A 27071-nucleotide genomic window follows, 5' to 3' on the forward strand; every position below is an offset into this window, starting at 1 on the left:
GGCTGTTCAGATTATCTTTTAAATGTGATCTGTATCATCAGTCTGAACAGATCAGCTCCTAAACTGACCCACATGCACAAAAGAACAGAGCGTCACGCTGCTTCACGGCTCATCCAGATGTAAACAATCACGACCGCCACCGAACGCCAGTCGCTCCCGGAGGATCAGCTTCATCTTCACCAGCATCACAGGAGCCATCATGAAGCTTCACTGACTGACAGCTGGGCTCATCACCTAGAATGTGTTCGAGCCGTAAAAAGGGCGTGGTCACTTCTTTCGTTCGCGTCCTCGGATTCTTTAAACTCTGCTTTCAGACTTTTAACTGTTCTTTGACGCTGCAGCCTCGTTCTCCTGCGGCCGCATTCAGACATTTCTTTCGAAATCTCTTGAAACACAGAGGGTTTTGAATCAGTTTCTTCTAATTATTGTACAGAAATATCAACGTTTATTAGGTCTCAGCAGCGCAAAATTATAACGAATGTCGAGTTTGACGTAAAAGTCATGAATTCCGACCTGACGGATTACATTACAGTACAAACCTTGTCAGTTAACTATGAGGGCAAAAAAAACAAACAAAAAAACACAAAATAATTGTTCCTTTTTATCGTAAAACATTAATTAATCGTGATATTAATTTGAGGTCATATCGCCCAGGACTACTCACTAACATATTCGTATTGTACGTGACACTCTCAGCTCCAGGCTTATTAGTAGGTTTCACAGTGACATGGATGCGGTTAACATTTTTCTTCATTCAAAACTTTGTTCATGAGAATCTTAAACCCAGTTTTGTGATTCAGATTGTAAGCTGAGTGTATTGTTTCACATCTACTTGCCATGCTTCTGATTTAGTCCATGGTTTCATAATCCAATTTGGCAACTGCAGCATTTGGTCCCAAAGGCCTACGACCTGTGGATTTCTCAGTTTCCGGATTAAGGACTCTGCAGTCTTTCTCCACAACTTAGGTAATAAACTTGACCTTAGGCATTCTGATCATGCAGCTTCGTGTCAGCTTGAGGTGTTAACCTTGCAGTTCATTCTTTCCTAAGCCCTGAGTCGGTCTTAGATCAAAGCTCTGTGTTCAGTTAAGCAGAAGTTTTCTATTATACCCAGCTTAAGACATCACAGTAGGACAAATTCCAAAGCCGACAGGCGCACACTTACACACACAAATGTATACGCTGTATGTCCAAAGGTTTGCAGACACATGTTCATTCAGTATATCTTCTCAAATCAGCGGTATTAATAGAGAGTTTGCCCCACCCCACCCCATGATGGAACATTGCTGTGAGAATTCGATTGCATTTGGTCACAAGAGCATTAGTGAGGTCAGGTACTGATGTTTGATGATTAGTTCTGGATCACAAACCCTTTGTGGTTGGAAAAGGCTTTAAACCCCTCTAGGGTATAAACGCTTGGCACTGGACATGGCGCAGCTGTCCCAGTGCCCCATTCCACTGGCAATGCTTTTATAAGGTGTATGTGCGCAATAGATACTTTAAAGTAGACACCTAAAAAGGGTATCTGAATACTTTTGGAAATATTGTGTACACACACTTTACAGTACTGTGAAAAAAGTCAGAGACATGCTATTTTGATTTGTTTAATTTCTTATCAAAGCGGCAATTACGTACTGTAAGGGCCCAGCCTGTGAGGCACCACAAGTTCAGGGAACTTCAATTCCCAGAAGCCCTTGGGCTGATTAGGCCCAACCTGGCACACCTGTGGACTCCTCTACTTAAGGCAGTGGCAAACAGCAGCCCTTTGTCACACCTTTGTAGAGGGGTGACCAGTACGGTACTTAGCCCAGGTGGGTATTTAAACAAAAAGAAAAGAAAAGAGGGCTGGAAAAACAAAAGAGAGAAGTTGCCCCAAAACTACTTAAAAGCCAAAAAGAAGGCTTGAACAAGAAACAACTCCAAGCCAAACAAAGAGTGTTTGCTCCACAAAAGGCAACTAGGTGAAACATGAGTTTTTGTTTTCTGATTATCTTTTATTTCACTTTTCTATCTCAGCCTTTGTTCGAGCAGACCGCTTTCAGCGTCCCCTTGGTTTGCTTTTTTCCTGCTGTTTTTTTAATTTCCTATTCGTTGAGGTGTTTCTCCTGTTTTCAATCAGTACATCAGCGGTTCGAGTCTGGCACTGAGCCACCTCAACTCCAACATGCACAATCACCAAATTCACACTCCATCACCTCAATAAATTCATTCAAAGACGGGTTTTCCTCTCTGCACTTGGGTCCGCCTCCCTGCCGTCCGTAACAGTACAGGTGATTCATTTTTCAGAAGATATTTCTGAGGAAATTAGATAGGAGAGAATCCACTTGCATAAGAAAGGTGAAAGTCTAAGGAAAATCAGGAGTTTCTAAGGTGGGGTTCAAAAAATTGTTAAAAGATAGAGAAAATGGAACTCATAACAGCCATGCAAGACATAATAGATCACGAAAAACTGTCACCATCAGATTAACAGTACTTAAAGCTTTCATCTTTGAGAGATAAGGGAAAATCAAGCTACACTGTTGCTTCAGATTAAAAAAAAATCCTCAGGGAGTTTCTGTCTGTCCTGCCACTGTGGGAGGACAGCTCAGTGCAGTGGCTCTGAAAGCATGTATAGCTGTCAAGAAGACATTGAGAAAAGTAAGTAGATGGAAAATTTGCAAATCAGAGAAGCTGCTGGTGTTTTCAAAGCCTTGCCCTGGCCACCTCAGAGCCCAGCCCTCAACATCGCTGAATGTGTTTGGGATCACTTGGATTGAGAGAAACAGGAAATGCAACCGACTTCTAAGACTAAACTTTACAGGTGTGGACAAATTTTCCTGCTGATGTCTTTAAAAAACTCAAAGCAAGTTTCCTGAAAAGAATCAAAGCTGTAATAAAGAAAAAGAATGGACACACTAAATATGACAAATTTTGATATTATATTTATTTGTTGGTCAGCCCAACAAACCATGGACAAACACACCTATATTCTTAGTCAGTCTTAAACATTTACACTTGAACTGTGCGTGATTCTGCTGCTAAGCTACAGTAGCTGGCAGCTAGTCGATGCTAATCCAGTTAAAGCTGCCTAACCTGAGTGTGTGAGGGCCTGTGCGGCTCTTAGGCTGAGGTGTCCGACACTCTTAGCTATGTCACCTGCTTTGCTGATGGGCTTCTCGAGCCTGTAATCTCATTTCCTGAAATCTACTCCACTCGTGATATGATTCGAGAGGCATTAAGTACCTTTCACGGATGTATTCTGTTGCTCACATTTTCTCCAGACTCTGGCTCGTACAGTCTACTCTGCAGACTCTATCATGTCTACAAGCCCACAGAACACTTTGTGTAGTTCCCAGAGATTTTATGTTGCATGTGATGCACTTGTGTGTACTTAGGGAGGCTGTTGAGGAACTGTAATTTCTTTTTTAATATTTTGGCTTCAGGGTTGGATTACATCTTGAAATCTGACTGGCTCTTGAAGTGCTTTCTAGGCTTTTATTCAGACTAATTTTGTGAATGATTGTGCTGCTGTCTGCCACATTTTAGGTGTTCCTGGGGAGATCAGAAGTGAAGAGTTACTCCACTCTTTCCATCCAGCCTGGCTCACCTATTGGCAGAGACCTGCTGCTGGATTCTTCGGAGAAACACCTGTACATTATGACCAGCAATACTGTGAGTTTTTTAGCCAAACACAGCTGAAGATAAAAATCAATTAAGGCCTGCTTTTTGATATCAGGAAAAATTCTGCTGATTAAGCACCAAAATTTGTGATCATGGTTAGGACAAGTGTGTCTGTGGCGGCCGCAAAAAAACTCCAAGCAGGGACAAAGCTCGGCGAGTCCCAAGCCCCCCCTCCCAGACGCCGCCTCCAGTCCGGCAGTGAGGCCACTTTAACTTGCCTCATGTTCGATCCAGGCGGCCAAGCTTCCGAACAGGGGTGGTGACGGGGAGGCGGAGCATCGAGCTCTCGTTCCCTCATCGCTCAGGTGCTCACACTACTCTTAATGAGAACCGGTTGATGCTGATCTGGCTGGCAGCATAAGCGCCTTTTAAAAAAGCGGAGAAGGAACGGAGAGAGAGGGACGAGCAGCGGCCGCCATGCTTTAATGTTCACTCACCAAACAACACAAACTCAAACAAACCCAAGCAAAGCTAGACACTTTTCAGTGGCTTCAGAACTACAGACTTTTCTGTCCTTCTCTTCACTCAAGCTTCTCAGCTCTTCACTGTCTCTGCTGCTGCTGCCTTCCTGCTGACTCTCACGGCCACCATCGGGGCCCAGGGAACGGGCACACGCCTCAGTGTCCTAATTAAAAAATCTTTCTTTGTAAAGAATTGATGAAAAACGAGGTAATTAACTGAAAAGGCTTAGTTTCAGCTAAATGAGTTTAAAGAATGCGAGGACTGACAATCACAGCAGTGTGGTCTGAGTGGATCAGACACAGCAGTGCTCCTGGACTTATTAAACAAATCAGTGTCGCTGCTGAGAATAGTCCACCAACCAAAAATATCCAGCCAACAGTGTCCTGTGGGCAGCGTCCTGTGACCACTGATGAAGGACTAGAGGATGACCAACACAAACTGTGCAGCAGCAGATGAGCTATCGTCTCTGACTTTACATCTATAAGGTGGACTGACAAGGTAGGAGTGTCTAATAGAGTGGACAGTGAGTGGACACAGTGTTTAAAAACTCCAGCAGCACTGCTGTGTCTGATCCACTCGTACCAGCACAACACACACTAACACACCATCATCACGTCAGTGTCACTGCAGTGCTGAGAATGATCCACCACCCAAATAATACCTGCTCAGTGAGGGTCCGTGGGGGTCCTGACCACTGAAAACAGGGTGAAAAGGGACTAACACAGTCTGCACCTACATGGTATGTGGAGGTCATAAAATGGAGAGAGTGTAAAAGCAATGAGTTGTACTTAATGAAGTATCCAGTCACTGTATAATGTAATGGGTACTAAAGCGCTGGAGTCAGTTAGAACTGTGCTTTATTTTACTTGTATCATTGTCTGTGTGTGTTGTGTCTGTGATAACGCAGGTCGAGAAACGGCCTGTAGCAGAGTGTGAGAGACACACAGACTGTCAGTCCTGTCTTGCAGCCCGTGATCCTTACTGTGGCTGGTGTGTCCTCGAGGGCAAGTAAGTGTCATTAGTCAATTCAATACAGCAAAATGATAAAAATACCTTTTTTTTATTGTGTTTTGCTTTTGAGTTCAACGATTCTTTTTCTTTCTCCGCCACTGATCTTTACGTTCATCTTCTACGTCCTCGGTTTTGTCTCATAGGTGTGGAGTGCGTTCCGACTGCAGGCGAGGCTCGGGTCAAGGCCACTGGCTGTGGAGTTTTGACAAGGAGCAGAAATGTTTGAGGGTGGAGTCACTGAGCCAGCACAACATCAGCATTGGAGAGCAGAAGAACGTAAGCAGATTTTAGGGGTGTAAAGATTTACAGAGAAATTATACACAAGTGAAAATATGAGTACAGCGTCAAAACCTGCATGAAGCAAAACTATACTTGAGTGAAGGTCAAAAAGAATCAACATTTAAACATTCTGAAGCATGTAAAAGTAAAAAGCTTTTTAAAAATGACAGGTTTAAGTGGTATGTGATTTGGCAACGTGTGGTATGTCTACTAAACAGCTGTACTGGTCCTCGCACAAAAATAAATTAGCATTGTTATAGTGACATGAATTTAGCTGAATATTTCAATAAAAACAATATATTCAAATGCACAGAAATTAGCAAATGAAAAATAGAAAAATCTGGCCTTTGAGATTTATAACAGGTCCTTTAATCAAATTAAAATGTACAGTCATATGCAAAAGTGTGGGCACCCCTGCTCAAATTACGTTATGTTTTGTTGATTTTTTTTTAAGTGAACATAAGTTTACGCATCCTCTACAGAGAACACACTTCTGCACATTTTAAATGCACAATTATTTTTATTTGCTGAATTTAACATATTTAAATGTCTTTTTTATATTTTATAATTTTATACTGTTTTATTTTTTCTTATGTTAAACTATGTTTCTATACTTTAAATAGAAATTGTGCACTAAAATAAGCAAAAACATGCTGTATTTACATCTGTCCCCTTTAGAGGGCGTGTTTACTTAATTTTACTTAGAAAATCAACAAAACATGCCATTTGATGGAGGTGTTCAAAGCTTCGCATATGACTGTAAAGAGTATTTAGTAAGTATATAGTTTTAGTAATACTTGGCTTCTCATGGTATGGTATGGTACGGTATAGTATAGTATATTATACTAAGTATAGTAACAAACCACAATTGCTAAAGTATTTTCTGTCGCTGTCATGCAGATGTTTTAGTGTCTGTGTATGATCAGCATGCATATTAATGAATTAATTATAATGAAATTGCATTTTAAATGAATTTCTATAAAAATGAATAGATATTCCTGTAATATTCTAAATAATAACAAATTATGACTCCCAAAATTTGATAAAATCCCTCTCTACATGTAGAGGCCTTGAGAGCATCGAGGCTATTTTAGCATAGCTAGAAAATGGTCACTAGCCTAGTTGGTTAAAGTAGCCTTAACCAGTAGCTAATATTGCTAAATAATAGCAATATACCACTAGGTCAGACACTGAGAACTGTATTTGTTTATGTAGGTAACCAATAAAAACAATATAGGAATGTGAACATTTACTGTGTGAGCTAATTAAAACATCTTTAAATGAAAGTCTTGCCAGGAATTTTCAGACAAAATTATAGACTAAAAACAATGGAAAAAATGCCAGAAGTTGAGGTTGTACCCTTTGAAAAAAAATTATGAAGACCACTGGTTTATATTATGTTATAAGCAGTAAGATAACATTAAGATGCTCAAATCTTGGCCTTCAGACATCAAAATACTAATATAGTCATTTTTTGACTATACAATATAATATACACTCTTGCTGTCCTTGCAGGTGGCTCTGGAAGTGCCAGGCTTGCCCAGCCTCTCTGATGGGGAGGAATACTCCTGTTTCTTTCAGGAAACACAGAGTACTGCTACTGTTAATGCCACTACAGTCACTTGCTCCACTCCTCCAGCCCACAAGGTTCCTACTGTGCCTCGCGGACAGGGTAGGACACTCAAGCTTCACCTTATCTGGTGGAATAGTTCCTCCCTAACAATTTTAGAACCTTCTGTTTGGTTGCATTTGGCACTAAGGGCTGTGTGGGAAATGGCAAGAACTGCATTTTAAAAGAGCTGGAACACTGTGCAGTATTAGTGTTATAAGAATATAGGATAAGTATGCATTTGATTATTGTTGACTTGTGATTGTAAAGCTATTTTAGTAAGCTATTAATACGTTATTACATCAATTAAGACTTCTCAGTTTTAACCTTTTGTGTCTTATTTCCAGTCTGCTCATTTGGCTGTTTCCCAAGTTGGGTTGAATTTACTTAGTCATTCCTACCCAAGAATTCCCACATTTAGTTCCTGTGTCCCAAACTTTGTGGTTTGTGGTCTACTAAAGGAAGTCTCTCTTTGGGGTTTCCCTCAGTTGTTTTCCCAGAGAAATAATCCACTGAGATTGGACTTTGTTAACATAATGGTACACGATGGTAACATAGTGCTCCTCGTGGAACAGTTTAGTCACCAGCTTTATCTTTGTCTTGCAATGATTCACCACAGCTTAGTTCTGTGCAGAGTGACGAATTCTTAATGACTGACATGTTTTACTAGTTGTTTGTCTCTTGTGACAGATTCTTTGACAGTCACTCTGTCTCTACGCTTCCTGAATGTAACTGTGGCAGTTCAGGAGTTCACCTTCTATGACTGCTCGCTTGTGCAGCAGCTTTCAGGCACCATGCCGTAAGTACCTCACTCATCCTGGTACACTCTAGGCCAGATTCATAAAATTCAGCAGAAACGGTCCATAAATGTTCAAGTTATTGTTATTTTAGTTTTTTACCACAGCGTATGAATTGAAATCAATTAATAAATATGAGCTCAAAGTGCAGACGTTCAGCTTTAATTTGAGGGTATTTACATCCAAATCGGGTGAACATTAGAACCTTTTTTGGGGTCTCAAAAGTAATTGTACAGTTGGCCAATCAGCTGTTTCATGGCTAAGCGTGTGATATAGTTAAGTTAAGTGACCCTTATTAGTCCCACAACAGGGAAATTTCACATTTTGACCCATCTGTGTAGTGAAACACCACATACACACTAGTGAACACACACACTAGGGGGCAGTGCGCACACTTCCTGGAGCGGTGGGCAGCCCTATCCACGGTGCCCGGGGAGCAGTTGGGGGTTAGGTGCCTTGCTTAAGGGCACATCAGTCACATACTGTCGGCTCAGGGGGTCAAGTGCTGGTTCCCTAACCTCCAGCCCACGACTGCCCCCTGACTATGATGAATATCCTCTGATTATTTCACTTACAGCCAAGCAGATTAAAATTCTAGAGTTTATTTCAAGTGAGTTTTCAATTTCTTGCTTCTCTCATTATGAACCAGAAGACATAAACCATCTGTAAGCTTTAAAAAAACAGAATGACCAGATTAGTTTGCCAAATATATTTTTAAAAAGGCTGTACAGTTCTGGAACAACATCTTATGGACAGATGAGAGAAAGATCAGCTTGTACCAGAATGATGGGAAGAGAAGAGTTTGGAGAGGGGAAGAAACTTCATGATCCAAAGGTAGTGTTAGGTAGTGTTAAGGTGTGGTTATGGCTGCCAAAGGAACTGTTGCCTTGTATATATTGATGATGTGACTGCTGACAAATGCAGCAAGAAGTGATTATCTGCTCAGATTCAGTCAGATGCTTCAAAACTTTAAAACTTGGGCGGTGCCTCAAAGTGCCTATGGACAGTAACCCAAAGGATACTGTGAAGGTAACCCAAGACTCTTTACAAGGCAAAGAGGTGAAATGTTCTGCAATGGCCAAGTCAGTCGCCTGAGCTCAATCCAATCAAGCATGTATTTCACTTACTGAAGGCTCAGCTGAAGGTGAAATGCCCCAAGAACAAGCGGGAACTGAAGCCAACTGCTGTAAGGACCTGGTAGAGCATGACCAGAGAAGAAACTCAGTGTCTGGTGGTGTCTTTGGGTTCCAAGTCAAGTCAAGTCAAGTCAAGTCAAAGTTTACTTATATAGTGCTTTTTACAACAGGTGTTGTCACAAAGCAGCTTTACAGAAAAATCCGGGTCTGAGCCCCCATGAGCGTCACCAATGGCGACAGTGGCCAGGAAAAACCCCCTAAGAGCAAGAGGAAGAAACACTGAGAGGATCCTCAAGGACTCAAAAGGGGAACCCATCCTCCTCTGGACCACACCGGATAGCACACAGCATTAGAATGAAATATTAGAATACAAAACAGGGAAAAACAGGTGGAGCAACGGTTAATTAGCTAATTAGAGTTTATGCAGCAGCAGCAGGAGGGTCAGTACATTCAGGTGAGATATGCACAGCTTTGCACAGCTTTGTACAGCGTGAAGCTCCATGGTGGTCAAACTGGTGCAGATCAGCTGGAGATGGAGCTCTGGTGACTCTAGCAGCTCTGGTGGCTCCCATGTGGCGACTCAGGCAAACGTCACTCAGGGGCTCAAATGAAGGGAGGGAGAGAGTCCCGAACAGAGGTTCCAGACTTCAGACAGTCATTGACTGTGAAGGATTTACAACCAAGTTCTTCGTCCACTGTTCGTCCACTTTTTGTCTATTAGCTTGTTACTTTTCAGCCATTTTGGGTTTAGGGGCTTTTGGGGTTGGCATGAAAATGGTGGTATTTTCACTGGATTTAGATGTAAATACCCTGAAATTAAAGCTGAAAGTGCACATTGAGCTCATATTCATTATTTAATTAAAGCTCCAATATGCTGTGGTAGACAGCTAAAATAACAATAACTTCGTCTACAACAAAATATTGTTAAATATGGACTTTATTGTTATGTGTGTCCCAGGAAAAAGCCAGTGAATATCTGCATGATAATGAGGTAACACACATAAATGACCACCGTTCAGCAAAGGCTTGTTTGGGTGCATAAATGGTTGTGCTCAGAATCTCAGAATCAGAGCAATGGCTTCTAAGAAAAGAAATGGAAATACTGGTTGGTAAAATTGCAGCAACAATTAAATAAAATATTTAGTAAACCAAACATATCAAGAATTGTTAGTTGTAGTTATTATTTATCATAAATTAATTTTTTTATTGAACATTGGTGCGTTTCATCACCTATTTTGATAATTTGAATTTGTGCATCAGGAGACCGACCATAAGACTTAGAAAATTAAATAAATCAAATTGGAGAAAAAGCATTAGACATAACTAGTGATTAAAAAGATCAATTCAACAAAAATAAATTAATAGAGCACAACATGTCGTAGCCCGTAGACTGGCTGGTTTTGGGTCCTTCAGTTTGGAAGCTTTTCAGGCTTGTATTATGGAAATAGTTAATAGAGCTAATGTACGTGAAATCACTTCATAGGGAGAAGAGACCATGTGTAGTTAGTAAGGTACTTTCGATATGTATTCTATTACGGAACTGTAATCAGTAATATAATCTTTACATTAAATCATAGTGAGCTTTCTATACCATATCAGTAATGTCCTCTGATAACTCTCCATTTGCTGCTATTCAAATCATTTTCCATTTAAGGACCATACATTTAAGTACTAAATGAATTGCTGATTGTATTTCCAGTGAAAGCCTTTTTACCGGAGCTCATGTTTACTGTCAGTGTGTCACCTTTCATTCTTCTATTTGATTTTCCATCGTTTACATTTGCTGGAGTGTTGCAGAAAAGCTCACTGCTTGCGTGCTCCCCACCAGTGTTTTGTTCTCCAAAATCATTGCAATATATACACCGATCAGCCATAACATTATGACCACCTCCTTGTTTCTACGCTCATTGTCCATTTTATCAGCTCCACTTACTATATAGGTGCACTTTGTAGTTCTACAGTTACAGACTGTAGTCCATCTGTTTCTCTGATACTTTGTTAGCCCCCTTTTACCCTGTTCTTCAGTGGTCAGGACCCCCATGGACCCTCACAGAGCAGCTACTATTTGGGTGGTGGATCATTCTCAGCACTGCAGTAACAATGACGTGGTGGTGGTGTGTTAGTGTGTGTTGCGCTGGTGCGAGTGGATCAGACACAGCAGTGCTGCTGGAGTTTTTAAACACCTCAGTGTTCCTGCTGGACTGAGAATAGTCCACCAACCAAAAATATCCAGCCAACAGCGTCCTGTGACCGTTTCTGACTTTACATCTTGACTTTACAGGTGGACTGACAATGTAGGTGTGTCTAATAGAGTGGACAGTGAGTGGACACAGTGTTTAAAAACTCCAGCAGCACTGCTGTGTCTGATCCACTCAGACCAGCGCAACACACACTAACACACCACCACCACCACGTCAGTGTTACTGCAGTGCTGAGAATGATCCACCACCCAAATAGTAGCTGCTCTGTGAGGGTCCATGGGGGTCCTGACCACTGAAGAACAGGGTAAAAGGGGGCTAACAAAGTATCAGAGAAACAGATGGACTACAGTCTGTAACTGTAGAACTACAAAGTGCACCTATATAGTAAGTGGAGCTGATAAAATGGACAATGAGCGTAGAAACAAGGAGGTGGTCAGAATGTTATGTCTGATCAGTGTATATAGGTTTAAATCTTGAGCGTTTGTAATCTTACGCTTTAGCTGGCTGGCTTGATTACATTCAACCTTTTCTCCGTTTGAGCTAATCCTGTTACACGTATTGCTTTGTGCTCAGAGAACTGCAGTCTCAGGGTTTTAGAGCTTCAGGAAAGTGAGAGAGTGTAAGAGCATCTGGCACAGTCCCGTCTCAGTGACAGATGTCTCTCTGATGATGTAGCAGCTGCTTCTTACATTCCTCCTCATGATGAAACCATGAAGGTGAATGATAGTTCCCAGTAGACGTATACCAGTGCCTCAGATCGCGCTTGTGTTGCTTTTGATTTGGCCGTTGACTGGAAAGTTATAGGTATACGAAAGTGTAAGCTATTAAAAGTATTTAATTCATATTTATATTGCTGTTGTCGGATTAAAACCTTGTATCTCCAAAATGAGAACTCTATAGGAGAAGGAAAAGACATGCTCTACTTTTAATGTAAGTCAGTGGAACCAGACTTTTTTGCAAGTAGTTTTGGGTTGTTTCTTTTGGTCTATTCATCATGAAATTTACACACAATGTAAAAAGTAACAGGCGTTTTCAAAATATGTCAAAAACTGAAAAATGACAAAAAATTGAGATACAAGGTTTGGTTCTGACAGCAGTGATATGCTTGATCAAAGTGGTAGTTTGTGGGACATATTAAATAAATCTAAGAATATCAATTCATTTGATAATGTTCTTTAGATGTCAAAATAAATGCAACAACGGCATGGAGAAACCAATAACCTTTTTCAACTCCTTGAGACCACCGGTGGTTCCAAAACGCACTTCGTCATATTCTTCATAACTTATATATTTCATAAGCTACATTCTAAAGGTGGGGGTCGTATGAGAGCTGTAACTGTCTTCTTTCCAGTCAAATAGATGGGTGATGTAATTTTAAACCCTTATAATAGAAGAAACCCATTTTTCCACAAATCTGGGCTATAAACTATAAATGGCGTCTCTTCAGTGATCTGCTCTGTAAAAATAATTTTTATAAAATAATACAAAGAGCGTCTAAGATTTTTGGCTTTCAGCAGTGATTTGTAAGCAAATAGCGATATGTGTATGATCATAAAACACATTTTCTGTTAATTTGAGGGAACTTTTACAAAAAATTAATAAATAAAATAAAAATGTACATTTATTTCATGCAGTTACTGAATAAATATACCCTGGTCAATAAGAGGTTAAGAGGTAGATGAATTAAAATGATGCACTGTTAGTGCAGTGTGATAGAAGAAAGTGCTGCCATTTGAACCCTAACGCCGACCAGATAAGTGGACAGAGCAGGTCGGTTTATTTGATGTGTGAATGAACTATGGGCCTGACAGAGAAATAAACCCTCCTCTTTTCTCTGCAGACCTTCTTTATTATGTTCAGCAGATAATTTCTGAAACTGCTTTCATATGTAAACATGTTTTATCACCTTCAGGAGCTCTGAATTGGTATTTATAGAACAGATTAAACAAGAATGAGGTACATTCTGCACCATTTTAAAATGCTTTATATATTCTTTAGGTTATTCTACTGAACTGGTTTAAAGAGTTCGAAACATTTCAGACTTTAACTGACTTGGAGTTTAGACTTGAGCATAACTCAAAACCGCTAGCCAGCATCCAGCTAGCAAACACCACTTTGAACAGTTAAACATGCATAAAATCATAATATTTGTCATGAAAACACAAAAACGTTTACTTAATTGCAGAAAATGTGTTTTGGTAGTGACAGTTCTTAAGGTTACACAGTCATTTTCAGACTTTGGGACACAATTTACTTCAAAACAAAGGGACCTAACTGCTCACCATGTGGCCATGAGAGACAAGAATGCAGCCTCACTTCCTGCTCTAAAATGAGGGGTGTGGTTAACATAAGGCTCCACCTATGTATTAATATTCTTTGTGTTTTGGTAGTGACAACGTGGGACAGCTTTTTTGGAATTAAACATTATTATTTTTAAAAATTACACTCATGATAAATCAAAATCGTTCAACTTTAAAAGATATCAAAAAGTTTTAAAAAAGAACATTGGAAAAAAAACAGTTAAGTATGATTTTCACAAGTTGAAATTAAGGGGTTGATGTTTGGGACAAACTCCCAATAGAAAGTAACCTATAAATGATGATTTTGTATATATTTAGCTTTTTACTATCTTAATGTCTTGGTTTTAATGGATAACAACAAAATCTCTAAATATGTAAGGTCTGAATACTTCGTTGTTTTTATGTTTTTTTATTATGGTCATTTTAATGTTCATTATTTTATTTTTGGGGTTTACTAGAATATATTTCCATGCACCAGTGTTCCAAAATCACATTATTTTTCTCGTATTCACCTTCAGTGAATGAGTTTAAGCCTGAGTCTGATCCTGAAAGTCAGGTCAGCATCTTCTCAACATGGCTACAAAACTGAACACACTCTTCCTGGCCTCCAGTAGTCGCTGTGCGTTGTGTGAGGGTGTGCCGAGCTCACCATTAGGCGGGCAGTAAGGACTGTTACGAGATTGTGTTGTGTTACAAGATTTCCTCATCTTGTAACAAAGAAAAAGCGCTGGAATATCAACAAGATGCTTCAGGCAGCTGAGAAAAGTGGTTTCTGTGGGTAGAGAGTTAGACCCTCTGGCATGTACTTTGTCACTCTGTGGACCATTTACATGCACAAAAAGCTATTTAACACACTGAAGAGAAGAGGAAAACCGGAAAAGCATAATAGGTTCCCTTTAAGTATTTGTTTTACTGAGGAACTGCAGTTAGTAATTTGGTAAAAAGGTCTATATACACACCACACACACACATCAGGTATATCATATATTAATACAGTTTTCAGCATTTTATAAAACCAGTAAGTGGCTAAAGGGCAGTTTGTTACATTAAATTTACTGGACTTTGGTACACGGTAAAGCACGGCCTCCCATGGCAGATTAATTTAGAGTAAGGCGCACATAGAATCCATAAGCCCAGTTAGGCTGGAGTACAGTATGGTTAACCCTTGTGTGGTGCTGATGTGTTTGTTACTCAGTGGTCTGCTGGACCCACCGCATTATTGTTTATTAAATCAATACAGCCATAACAATTTATGTAAAAATACCAGATGTTTAAAATATCACAAGTGTCCAGCGTAGGGTTCTCCTTTAGCAACTGTAGCCAGTCAGCAGCCTGTCCATGTTGTCCACCCTCACACACACACACACACACTAACAGCAGGCCATGTAGGAGGAGAACAGAGTGAAGGACACAGCATCTCCACACTTTTACTCCCTGCAGGTTCACCCAACACCATGTGTAATATAAATGTGTGGGGGTTGAACAGAGTGAAGATACTGAAAATGGGTTATTTTATATGTTCTTAACTGAAAACGAGCAGAAACCAAGAATCTGAGGTCGAAATAAAAATAAATCATCATTTTTTCTTTTGGTGACCACTGAAAATGGGTCTCACAGACCTGAACACCACACAAGGGTTAAAAACTGTTTGTTGGATTTTATTGCAGTTTTTGTCACCAGATGTACATCCTAAAATGTTCCCAATCCGTTGTGATTTTTTTACCTGTGTGACTTTTGTTTGAATGTCAAATATGTCTGTGGGAACTTAAACTAAGATGCAGCGTTTAAATTCTCTTTATTTTCTTTCTTTGACATTCAAAAGTGTAAAAACAGCCGAAACAGCTGCTTTTTGCCTCAACATTAAAGCATTAACAGGAGGCATTTTTCTCCTTTTTTCTCTTTTCAGATGTATAGGGTGTGTGAGTAGTCGCTGGAGGTGTAACTGGTGCATCCATCAGCACATGTGCACACACCAGGCCGTGTGTGACCGAGGGGTGATCATATATAACCAGCATGTAAGTGTGACCAGGGCCCAACAAAAGAGCATCAGGGGGTGGTAAACATTGTGTGTTTCATTAAAATTAGCATAGTCCGCTGTAGCAGAACTGTAGGGCAGGTTAGCCTGAGATGTGCTAAGCATGTCTGTTAATTTGTACTGGCTTACTAAAACTAGCAGACTGCAGTAGAATACTAGTCTCATACATTTGCTTGTGTGTGTGCGTCAGTGTTACGTCCTCATCAATATTTTGCCGTTCTTTTAATTGTCTGCCAGAATTTGTGTGTCTGTCTGTTTACAATTATTTATTTTCTTTGCATATTTTTCATTAATTCCCTCCCATCTTCCTATTGTCCTCTCCCTATCCTCACTCTGACTGTACGTCCAGTTCAAACTACCAGCTTCGACTCCCACAACAACAAGTGACTTTAGTAAGTTCACGTCAGCTATGCCCATACATCCTACCATGGCACCACACAAAGAATCCATGCCAACCACAGCTGTAGCCATGAGTGCTCTTCCGGTGGCCCCTCCCTTCACTCCAGAGCCAGCTGTAATCCCTTCAACAACCATGGGAACTACACCCCCCCTCAACCTGCCCACCACATTCCAGCATACCATGCCTTCCTCAACCCAACAGGCTCCAACCACAGTGGCAGGGGCCGACACTCTGCTTAAAGACAGCATAGCAGGTGGGAAGGAGGCACATGTGGGTTTGCTGTCAACACCTGCTCCTGGTGGCCATAGTGAAGACACGGCTGATGTGTCCCATAAAGAGTCAGCTGTAGACTCGGTTACAGTTGCCGCCTCAACGGCCCTTTCTGGGGATGCGGGCGTAATGGGGCCACTGGGTGAAGCGCTCCCCCCCTCCTCTACTGCTGTAGTAACCCTTTGGTCAGAGGAGAATGACGACGGGGAAGCCTCTCTTGAGACCGGGCCTCCAGTGTCCTCAGCCTCCGCTCCATCTGGAGACGGCGAGGAAGGACCCATCTCAACTGATTTCTCGCACGTTCAAGATGTGAACTACCAGTCCGATCCAGCTGAGTTTTTCCTCCCGGTGAGTAAGAGTGGGAGGTGTACCGGAATACTGATTGTCCCATGGTGTGGATTTTACCATATCATAAGTACCAGCACGAACCCCAAAAAACAGTGAACCACAAATAGCCCAACACAAATTAAACCTGTTATAATTAAACAGTTTTTAAGTATTATCAACTAAAAACAAAATCCAATGCATAATATTAATATTTATACATGTAAAGCAACAATGGTCACATACTATTATAATCCTATGGGGAATAAACTTCCTTATTTTTCAGTTTTGTTGTGCTCTATTCGACAAAATGCTTATAAAATACATATATATACTGATCAGGCATAACATTATGACCACCTCCCTGTTTCTACACTCATTGTCCATTTTATCAGCTCCACTTACTATATAGGTGCACTTTGTAGTTCTACAGTTACAGACTGTAGTCCGTCTGTTTCTCTGATACTTTGTTAGCCCCCTTTTACCCTGTTCTTCAGTGGTCAGGACCCCCATGGACCCTCACAGAGCAGGTACTATTTGGGTGGCGGATCATTTTCAGCACTGCAGTAACACTGACGTGGTGGTGGTGTGTTAGTGTGTGTTGTGCTGGTCTGAGTGGATCAGACACAGCTGTGCTGCTGGAGTTTTTAAGCACTGTGTCCACTCGCTGTCCACTCTATTAGACACTCCTACCTTGTCAGTCCACCCTGTAGATGTAAAGTCAGAGACAATAGCTCATCTGCTGCTGCACAGTTTGTGTTGGTCATCCTCTAGTCCTTCATCAGTGGTCACAGGACGCGCTGCCCACAGGACGCTGTTGACCAGCACAACACACACTAACACACCACCACCACCTCAGTGTTACTGCAGTGCTGAGAATGATCCACCACCCAAATAGTACCTGCTCTGTGAGGGTCTATGGGGGTCCTGACCACTGAAGAACAGGGTAAAAGGGGGCTAACAAAGTATCAGAGAAACAGATGGACTACAGTCTGTAACTGTAGAACTACAAAGTGCACCTATATAGTAAGTGGAGCTGATAAAATGGACAATGAGCGTAGAAACAAAGAGGTGGTCATAATGTTATGCCTGATGGGTGTACAATTACTGTTTTATTTGCTGATTTTAACATACTGCAAAAAAAACATAATAGGGATCCTGTGCAAAAGTTTGGGTACTTTCATGTTTTATTTTTCCTTTTTCCAATATTTTCTTTTTTCAATATGCAGAAATTTGCAGAAATGCCATATTTAAGTTTATTCCCTGTAGAGAATGTGTTTATTATGTACATATTTTAACATAGAAAATCAACAAAACATGTAATGTGACCGAGAAGTTCAAACTTTTGCGTTCGACTGTAAATTTGAGTTCGTATCACTTGACGCTCTTGGACTGACCTTTCCTTTGGTTCATAAGTAATAATTTCCTTCATCTATTTGCTAATTCCTGCATTTCAGTTTAGGAAGATCATGTGTTTTTCCCTTTTCTCCATCTGTTTCTGTGTCCTTTTGTCCTCATTGAAAAACTCATCCAACACAACCTGACAAAAAATAGCTGTTTCTCAGTAAACGCTGAGTCTGCTATTTTTTGAGCAGCAGCTCATTTGTCTTTTGCTGTTATTAGGCTTGGTTTTTGTGATAGATACAGCTTAATGTAGACGGTCATATTTAAATGTGTGAAATGAAACTTCTTACGTTGCAAATGAAGTTCTGAAGTGCTTAGAGTGTGTAAGAAACAGGTGTGTTGCATTGTATGTGTGTGTTTGAAGCAGGGCGATGAGGATTCGCTGGTCAGTGGGGGGTCCTATGCCTGTCCATGTGTTGAAACTGTTCAGGGGTCTTCTCTCCTACCTGTTAATATTGAGAGGAAAATCACCCTGGTGGGACGCAACCTGCACCTGTATCAGGTAACATGAGAAACAAGCTTGTGTCATTGTTGCCACTTTTTGTTTGTCTGTTTTGTTTACTCTTCTCAGTATCTCAGTCCATCTTACCACAGATGGTCAACTGTTTTTGTTTTTATTTTGTGATCATCTTTTTATTGCATTTCTCACAAGAGGGAGGGTGGGAGCGCAGCAAGACGGTGGTAACGTACAGTGTTAGATGTACACACAGATCAAAGATGTACAAAAAGACCAAGGTGAAGACGATTATTACATAGTACAGTTGAAAACCAGAGACTGAAGAATTGATTTAATCATAAATTCTACTAATAGTTTACCAATACCAATGTAAGATATTACATACAAGCTGTTTTGGAAATTAGATATCCAGAACCTTATAAGTGAAAGCTAAAGGGTGATCCAAAGTTGTAAGACAGTTTTTTTTTTGGTGGCTGTAAAACCTGCCAGTACCATCTTGTGCTGAGTGAAGGAAAACTAAAGGTCTGAATCAGTGATGATGGAATATTGGCACCATTATAATCTGGATAACGGCCCGATCCCATTTCATCCCTGCACCCCTACTACTTAGCCCTTAGCCCTCGCTCACATCTAGGGGTAGGGTGTCCCGATTCTTGTTGAGATAGAGGGGGAGGGTGAAGTGTTAGGGCTACATGACCCTCCAAACAGAGGTTTTTCAGAGGCCAAACAGAGAGTTATGAGAAAAAAGGAAAAACTGCCAAGATGGCTGAACAAGAGACCAAAGAAACCCACAAATGTGAATTTTCTCTGTTAAAAAATTACTGTAGCCACTGTATTATCTTAGTTTAATGTCATTTCAGTGTATTATGGTCGTTTTCTTCATAACAAGCATAAAAAAAAATCTCTAAAAGCATGCTAATGTCTCGGTAGCTAGCTGAAGCGCCAGAATGTAACTGCTGCACCATTTAAGGTGGAACGGAAAAATTCGAACAAGAAGCTGGCGAATATCTGACTTCAGCTTCACATCACTGAAGAATTAGGGGGGGTGATAATAAATAATTGCCCCCCTCTTTGAAGGCATATGATTCCCTAAATGTAACTAAAGCCCAGCAGTGAGGAGCTGAACTTTACCCTCCTCTGCTGTCCCTGAAGACGGGCAGGGTCACCTACAGAGCAGCGCTGGTAGCTGTTAATGAAGTGATGTTTTTTTTATTTAAGGGTCCCATTTCGTAGGGCAAGATTTCACCCACTACCTCTTGTAACTCAGTTCCAAGGGGTTAGGGTGACACTCAAAAACAAGGGGTAGGGGTAAAAAGAAGAAATGGGACTGGGCCATAATGTCTACTGCAGTGGTCTGTACATCTACTACTTTGGGACGTTCCCAGAACATGTACATAAATGTACCAGGTGCACTGTTGCAGATGTTGCAGTTGCTGTTCAAGATGCACTTCATCTGGTACCTTGCATATGCTCTGTGAATTGTTTTATAGGGGACAAGCTGATGAGGCAGGATTTTTTAAGTTGGACTTAGATTTGACCAAGTAAACTGCTAAACTGTTTTTCATCTTTTGAATGCTAGCACATCAGGGGTAGAACTAGGGCAGTAATATTAATCATTATATATCGAAATTGCAATTTGAAAGAGCACAATTTACAAATTCCAAAAGCTGCAATTAGTATTACAAAACATGTAGGCTATACATGTATTATAATACGTAAAGCCAACATGCTTTAAGTGTGGAAATGTAACCTGATAACACAGAGCTTGTGAACTGCCTGTAGTTGCATTAGACCAATCAGAAGCAACTAAACACCCGCATGATGCCTACATGACCACACACCCACAACTAAACTGGCCATATGGCACACTACCTTAAGCCTCAAGCCAGAAAAAGTGGATATGTTGGTCATATTGGCCCATTAAGACAGGCCTGGACCTTATATCATTGCAAAAATCGCGATATTGGTCCAAAAAAAAACACAGATGATTTTCTGTTAGGATGGTTTCCAAAAATGGGATTTAAACCATTCAGTTCATTGCATGACACTGCAAGCCAGGCAGCACGCTCTAATCTGAATTTGATGCTGATTATCCTGTTTAATATAGCAGAAATATTTGTGGATCTTTTTAATCCGCAATAACACACAAACATCCTATGTCCTCACATGCCTGTTCAGATATGAGGCACCAGTAAGGTTTCCCCTAAAACACATGCCAGACTCGCTGCATCAGAGCAAACCTGGCTGATCTGTATCTGTATGTCTGTGTTTGGGCCTTAAGAGAGGATTCATAAAGATTTGAACCTTCGACTCTTCTGCTGTGTGTGTGCTCTCAGGATGAGGAGCTGGATTATGAGTGCGTGCTAGCCATCGAGGGCAGATCTGTGGTGGTAGCTGCATTCGTGGAGATGGATGATTCACAGTCCTCTTTGTTCTACATCACCTGCCAGCTGCACCAGGTTTTCCCTGTTTTTTTATACACATATACATTGAGTTGCCAGTTTAAGCATAAATGGGTCATTCTACAGAAACGTCTATTTTTGTGTCCCTAGCATTTACAGATATATTACACATGAAAACATGTTAGGGTTACAATTTCTTTATATTTTAAAATAAAACAATAAGTCATTTTAACAATTACACCTTCTTGAGCCTCAGTTTAGCAATATTGGTTTTTTTTAATCAATTGTCTATAATTCCAAGCACCACAGAAGAGCTCGTCCTCACAGTCGTGTGTGAAGGCTGAGGCCATATTTTGAAGAAAAAAATGTAACTACAATAATCTATACATGACTATGAAATATAGAAATTTAATAACAAAGGAGACAAATGCCGAATAAATATTATTAAAAATATAATGAAAGCTGTGGTCTCCAGGAGTCGTGTCACTGGTGTTACCACGGAACAAAAAATCTCTTATTTTGAAATAAAAGTCACACTGATGACATCACTTGACTTCCTTTTACCTGTTTTCTGAGGATCTATGAAGAAAAGCACATGGTGAGTCCACTGTGTCTTTCAGTTATCAGAGATTTTCTCATTTAGCTCATGATTTCATATGAAACTTTTAGCTGAAGTCACTGGTGTGACCTACTTTATTCTGGGGTAAGTGTGAAAAAATAGAATACAAATGGATTAAATTTCATATTTTAGTGGATATTCCATGATTGACAACATGTGGTTTGATGCTCTGTAGCAGCCGTTTAGTAAAATGCATTTTTCATCAAAATGTCACTGGTGTTACTTTTCTTATGTGGAACACCAATGAGGATCAGTAACACCAGTGGCTCCTATGGAGAGATAGAAAAGTGGACGTTTCTGTAGAATGACCCAAATATCTTATACCCAATGATCATTTTATCAGGTTCACCTACACTATCATTTAAAAGTTCGGAATTAATGTTTTCAAAAACATGAAATCATCGTTTCAGATAAATTTATTAAATTGAATTTGATATGCTACTTTTCACAGCTTTTAAATAATAAGCAGTGCACTAAGAAGCTGCAAGTAAAAAATAAATACATTTTAAATGTGTCCAGGATGATGAACAGAGCCATCAAAGATTCTAAAATGACTGAGGAAGTTAGTATAACATCGAGAATGAACTAAAAATATAAAATTCGTTTATTTCAAAGTGGTGATCAAATCAGAGGTGGTCCCCTTCCCCATCCATCAGTGTAAAAGGACCACCACAGCAAACCATCAATGACCAGACATTATTTACAAGGTGTATCATTCTCAGTACAGCACTGACCTTAACTTGGTAGTGGTACGTTAGTGTGTTGCACTGGTATGAGTGTATCTGGCACATCAGATGGGGATTGTACACACCTCAGTAAGGCTACGTTCACATTTCCAGGTTGAAGTGGCACAAATCCGATTTTTTGCCCTAATGTGACTCAGATCTGATGTTTTCGGGGCTGTGTGGACACAAATCTGATCTTTTCAAATCCGACCTGAGTCACTTTCATATGTGGTCCTAGATCAGATACGAATCCGATTCGTGGCTGTGCGACCTTAATGTGACGCTCAGATCAGAATTCATGTGCTTTTTTTCCCACTGCGCGTGCTCCATCATTCAGCGTTACCATGGCAGCAGCGCCGAACAGAAGTTAAAGCCTGTAAACGGTGGAAAAGCAGCTCATCTCACCTTTTTCTCCTTCGTCTCACTCTAATAATGAAGCTGAGAGCTGATCAGAGTTAATTATCTTCTCAGCGAAGCTCGTTCTGCTCGTTAGTTTGTGCTGATGATGAACGTGATTCATTCACGTGACGTTACTGAGTAGGATGAGCTCATGAGGGTCATTTCAGGACGCCGGTTCGTCACATTAATGACAGATTTGAATCACTTACCTAAACGAGCGTGAACCGTCTTGTCAGAGGGATCGGATTTGGGCAAAAAATCGGATTTGAGCAACGAGGCTTGTAATGTGAACGTAGCTTAAGAATAGTCTACCAAACAAATCAAAAATAACCTGTGTCAAACTTGATTCCCTCCAGGCCACAGTTTTGCAGAGATTGGAGTTTTCCCTTTTCAGGAGTCAGGAGGCTTTGCTGGAAGGAACCAGAGGGTGGATAATAGAAATTGTACACAGAAAAAAATAAGCTATAGTCCGTAACTGTACACCTACGAGTTATACCAGCAAGGTCTAATAAAGTGCTTCAGAAGTGTATTCAGTATTTCTAGAGAAACAATGAGCTGAAACTTGTGTGTATGTGTTGCAGTACTCCTACTCTGCTGCTGTGGAAGAATACAATGCTGCGATCACAGTGAGGAGACGAGGCTCTTTTCAGATGGACAGTCCTCAGGGCCTGCACGGTAAGCGAGGCCCTTTAGTTAACAGCCTCAGTATCAGTGAACAGATATAATTACAATGCGCTGCACTACAAAGTAATGTGCTCTGACTCTCCTACCCAACAACAATCTGTGGGACAGCGGTTACACCTCAGTTCTACACAATTCTACACCAATATAAACACTTAACATCAGCTCAGCAGCTCAGAAATTGAGCCCAAGTCTTAATGAACTTGCAACAAAGAAAGGATGCCAGGTAGGTTTAAAAGACCGAGCACTTGGGGACATTTAAATTTTGAATATTTCAAGTGTCCATGTAATTTTTCAAGGTCTACTACAAGTGTCTGTATTTTACTATTAAAGTTACAGCACAACATTAAATAATTTTTTTTTTTTTTTTTCTGGCCCACAGATTTGATGAGATTTTTTAATATGGCACTTTAACTGGTTGAGTTTGACACCCCTGCATTATACCATAGCTCTATTCCAAAAGCTAGGCTACAGTCTGGGTGGGCTGCTTTTGTAGATCATCCAAGGCTGATCCAATTAGAAGGATCCTTTGAATACAGCTGAGAAATGCAGCCTACATTCAGACAATTTTGGAGGACACTACTGGAGTCTCCTTTACAGTCTTCTGTCGTCCATCCTTTCTTGATGAATAGTGTAAGACAAACACTGGCAGATGAAAACAACTATTACACATTGTTTAAAAAGGCCAGTAAAATATATAGTAACATATACATTATGCTATTTCTTTCACTTTTTAAGAGGGTGTAATTAAATGCAGGGTGCTTTCCGTGAGTTTAACAGTTTTTTGCTTGCAGGACAACAAACAAAGTGTTTTACCTGCCACATATTACATCATTCATGTCGATGTTTTCTTGCCAGCTTATCATTCAGTTCAACAGCATTTTCTGCACTAATTTTTTTTAATGCAGAAAATGTTTTTTGGTCCTTCTTGATAACGTGACAAAGAGGTCTTGGTTGATGTAGATGTTCAGTTTTGCATTATGTAATACAAATAAGGAGTCTTCATATGACAGTCTTGCCGAGAACCTCTTGTTAGTTTTTTGCTAATTCTAACTCACAGTTTTTTATTTTATTTATTTCCTCTACAGCACACATTATGAGAGCAATTAAAAAATGTATTCAAATCACTTTTCCTGCATAAAATCGATCTGATTATTAAATTCAAAAACATTTTTAAATAAAGTGTGCAGGGGTCCTTTTGTGGTATGTTGCCCTGAAGCAACATTGTGCGACAATGGGAAGTAATGATATAGATCTGTGTTCCCTGAAATGGTGAGATCTGGTTTGTGACTGGCTGAATCCATTCCACTGCCCTACAGTGTTGCTTCTAGGCAACAAACATACTTCTGCAAATTCTCATAACAAAAAAAAAGATACTGAAATGTTAAAAAAAGAGGTTTAAAAGTGTCCACTAAGAGAGAGGATGGCCAGATACATCCTTTTTATTGACTTACTGTATGTTAGTGTAAAGTGAGGAAAATGCCTAGAGGCAACATTGTGCAATAGAGGGTTAACACATTGAAAAAACGTAAAATATAAAATGTGCCATAATTTTGCAAATTTTTTTCTCAATATGTGAAATTGCAATAAAATGTACAGAAATATGTACTCTGTAGAGAATGTGTTAACTTATTAATTCAAAAAGAACTCCTAATAAAACATGTAACCCAAGGTTTTGCATACGACTATAGCACCTAAATTGCAGTGAAAGGTTTGCTATGGTGTTGGTGGGAACATGTTTCCTAGTGGTTGGGAGTGTCTGAGTTGATGTTTGGCTGTACGTGTTTACAGTAGGGCTTGTGTTTGATTCACAGTGAGGTTGTATAACTGCTCGGTGGGCCGTTCGGACTGCAGCCGCTGCCACACAGCGCAGCCACAGTACGGCTGTGTGTGGTGTGAGGGGGCCCGCTCCAGCTGCGTCTTCCACAACTCCTGTACCGACCACATCCAGCACACCTGCCCTGCACCCCACATACACCTGGTGCGTGTGTGTGTGTGTATGTATGTGTGTGAACTGTACAGTAATGCCACATATTGGGCTTTTTTGTGTTCTTTTGACTTATGCATATTCCTAACTTCAGTCCAGTTCAGAAGAGTAAAGCAGTGCCGTACAGTAGACTAGTGTACACATCGACGCAGTATGTTGTCACAATGTAATGTGATTTAACCCTTTTTTATAGCAGCCATAGTCCTAGCAGACAGTGTCCTAGTTAATCCATCAATCAATCAACCTTTATTTAAACTCAGAGTACATTGAGGGAGATACTCATTTACAATGTAGCCGAGCCAATACAGAGATCAGGGATTGAGAAGTTAAATGGTAAAAACAAAAAAAAATCATAGTAGTGAATAAAAAAAAAAAATACAACATAAAATTATATAAAAGTACAACAATATAGTAAATAAGATCAAATAAGAATAAGGAAAAAATATGTAATTAAAATAAATCAATAAAAGATGTAAAACAATAGTTTGGCAACATAAAAATGAACAAAATAATAAAAATGCAACAATAGCTAAAAACATACTAAAATCACTTTAAAAGTTAACTAAAATCATAAAAAAACAGTTGCAGACTGATTGGTGGTGGTTAGATAACTCTGTTGATCTAATAACAGAGTTATGGGGGAAAAAAATATTTGGTTATATTAATTAAAAATAGCAAATCAATTTTCATTCCACCAGCAGAAAAAGGTTAAAAATAGTACTGATACTCAGATGCCTCAGATGAAAGCATTTGTTAAATAGATAAAGAGAGAGACTGTTTTGTAAACTTTACAAATAAAAGCATCTGCTATATTTAAAAGTTGATTTGTCAGCTTCACAGCTCTGTTTTGCTTCAACAAAAAGATTCAAGTGAGATGAATAAAGTGCAGACTTTGGTAAAACAATCTTTTGGAGGAATAATTTTCATAAATCACAGTATATATCATTATGTTAAACTGCAGTAATTCAACTGTATCATGATTTGATATTGTGATAATATTGTGTCATGAGGTCTGTAGCAGTTTCCACTTCTACAGTACACAGTGCAATACTGGGTTGACGGTACAGTCAGAACAGTATGTTCAAAAAATATTCAAATATTGTTAAATACTCTCTTTGAATGTTTCTTTCTGACAGTCTCTTATAATGTCATGCATTGTGTGGTAGATAGAGCCTCTGTCTGGTCCAGTGGAGGGCGGTACTGTGATTACCATCTCTGGGTCAAATCTTGGTCAGAGGGCAGAGGACATCCAGCACTCTGTGATTGTAGCTGGAGCGCCCTGCAAAGTAATCCCCAGCAGATACGAGGTCTCCTCCAGGTAAACTTCATTTCACATCCCCTCATTTTACAACGTTTAACCAATGTAGTGAACCCAAACACTATTCGGAGTCAGTGGTGTAACAATACTGTTAAGTTTTTAAGGCAAAGAAGTGGTCTTTACTCAACTTAAAGGGCCTGTATCGTGGAAAGCTCACTTTTTTGAAATACGAGTTTGATCTAGAATGTAAACATTGTTTAATTTCAAAATGTACTGTTCACTTCCCAGTGCTGTGTCCCAATTCAGGGGCTGCGTCATACGGAGGTTGCATTCGAAGGCCAATAGCGCAGGCTGTCCCATTTCGAAGGCTCCTTCATACGCAGCCGAGTGTGTCTTTTTCCACTTATATTTAAAATTGTACTCTTCAGCCGCCATTCGCTGCTCTGCTGATGCTGCCGTGTTCCCGAATCCTCGCTTGCGTGCAATGAACTTCGGGATATGTTGGCTGGTGAAGGATCCACCTGTAAATATAAGTTCTGGGTTTAAACAGGCAATTGGCTAACGATACAAACTAAGTGATTAAGTGACCCTTATTAGTCCCACAACGGGGAAATTTCACCTCCACATTTAACCCATCTGTGCAGTGAAACACCAC

At 40.1% G+C, this 27071-nt stretch overlaps 1 protein-coding gene across 1 annotated transcript in view; it reads left to right on the forward strand.

Moving 5' to 3' along the window:
• Positions 1-27071, forward strand: part of plxnb1a (plexin b1a) — a 97019-nt gene that overhangs the window by 51688 nt on the left and 18260 nt on the right. Inside the window, exons 5-15 of the mRNA XM_036591738.1 lie at positions 3526-3651; positions 5030-5130; positions 5277-5409; positions 6928-7084; positions 7712-7820; positions 15362-15470; positions 18253-18390; positions 20682-20804; positions 23072-23165; positions 24986-25152; positions 26325-26476. Of these exons, the coding sequence (XP_036447631.1) occupies positions 3526-3651; positions 5030-5130; positions 5277-5409; positions 6928-7084; positions 7712-7820; positions 15362-15470; positions 18253-18390; positions 20682-20804; positions 23072-23165; positions 24986-25152; positions 26325-26476 (1409 nt within the window). The remainder of the gene's footprint in view (positions 1-3525; positions 3652-5029; positions 5131-5276; positions 5410-6927; positions 7085-7711; positions 7821-15361; positions 15471-18252; positions 18391-20681; positions 20805-23071; positions 23166-24985; positions 25153-26324; positions 26477-27071) is intronic.

Source organism: Colossoma macropomum, unplaced genomic scaffold (genome assembly GCF_904425465.1).
Source record: "Colossoma macropomum unplaced genomic scaffold, Colossoma_macropomum, whole genome shotgun sequence".
Classification (NCBI taxonomy): domain Eukaryota; kingdom Metazoa; phylum Chordata; class Actinopteri; order Characiformes; family Serrasalmidae; genus Colossoma; species Colossoma macropomum.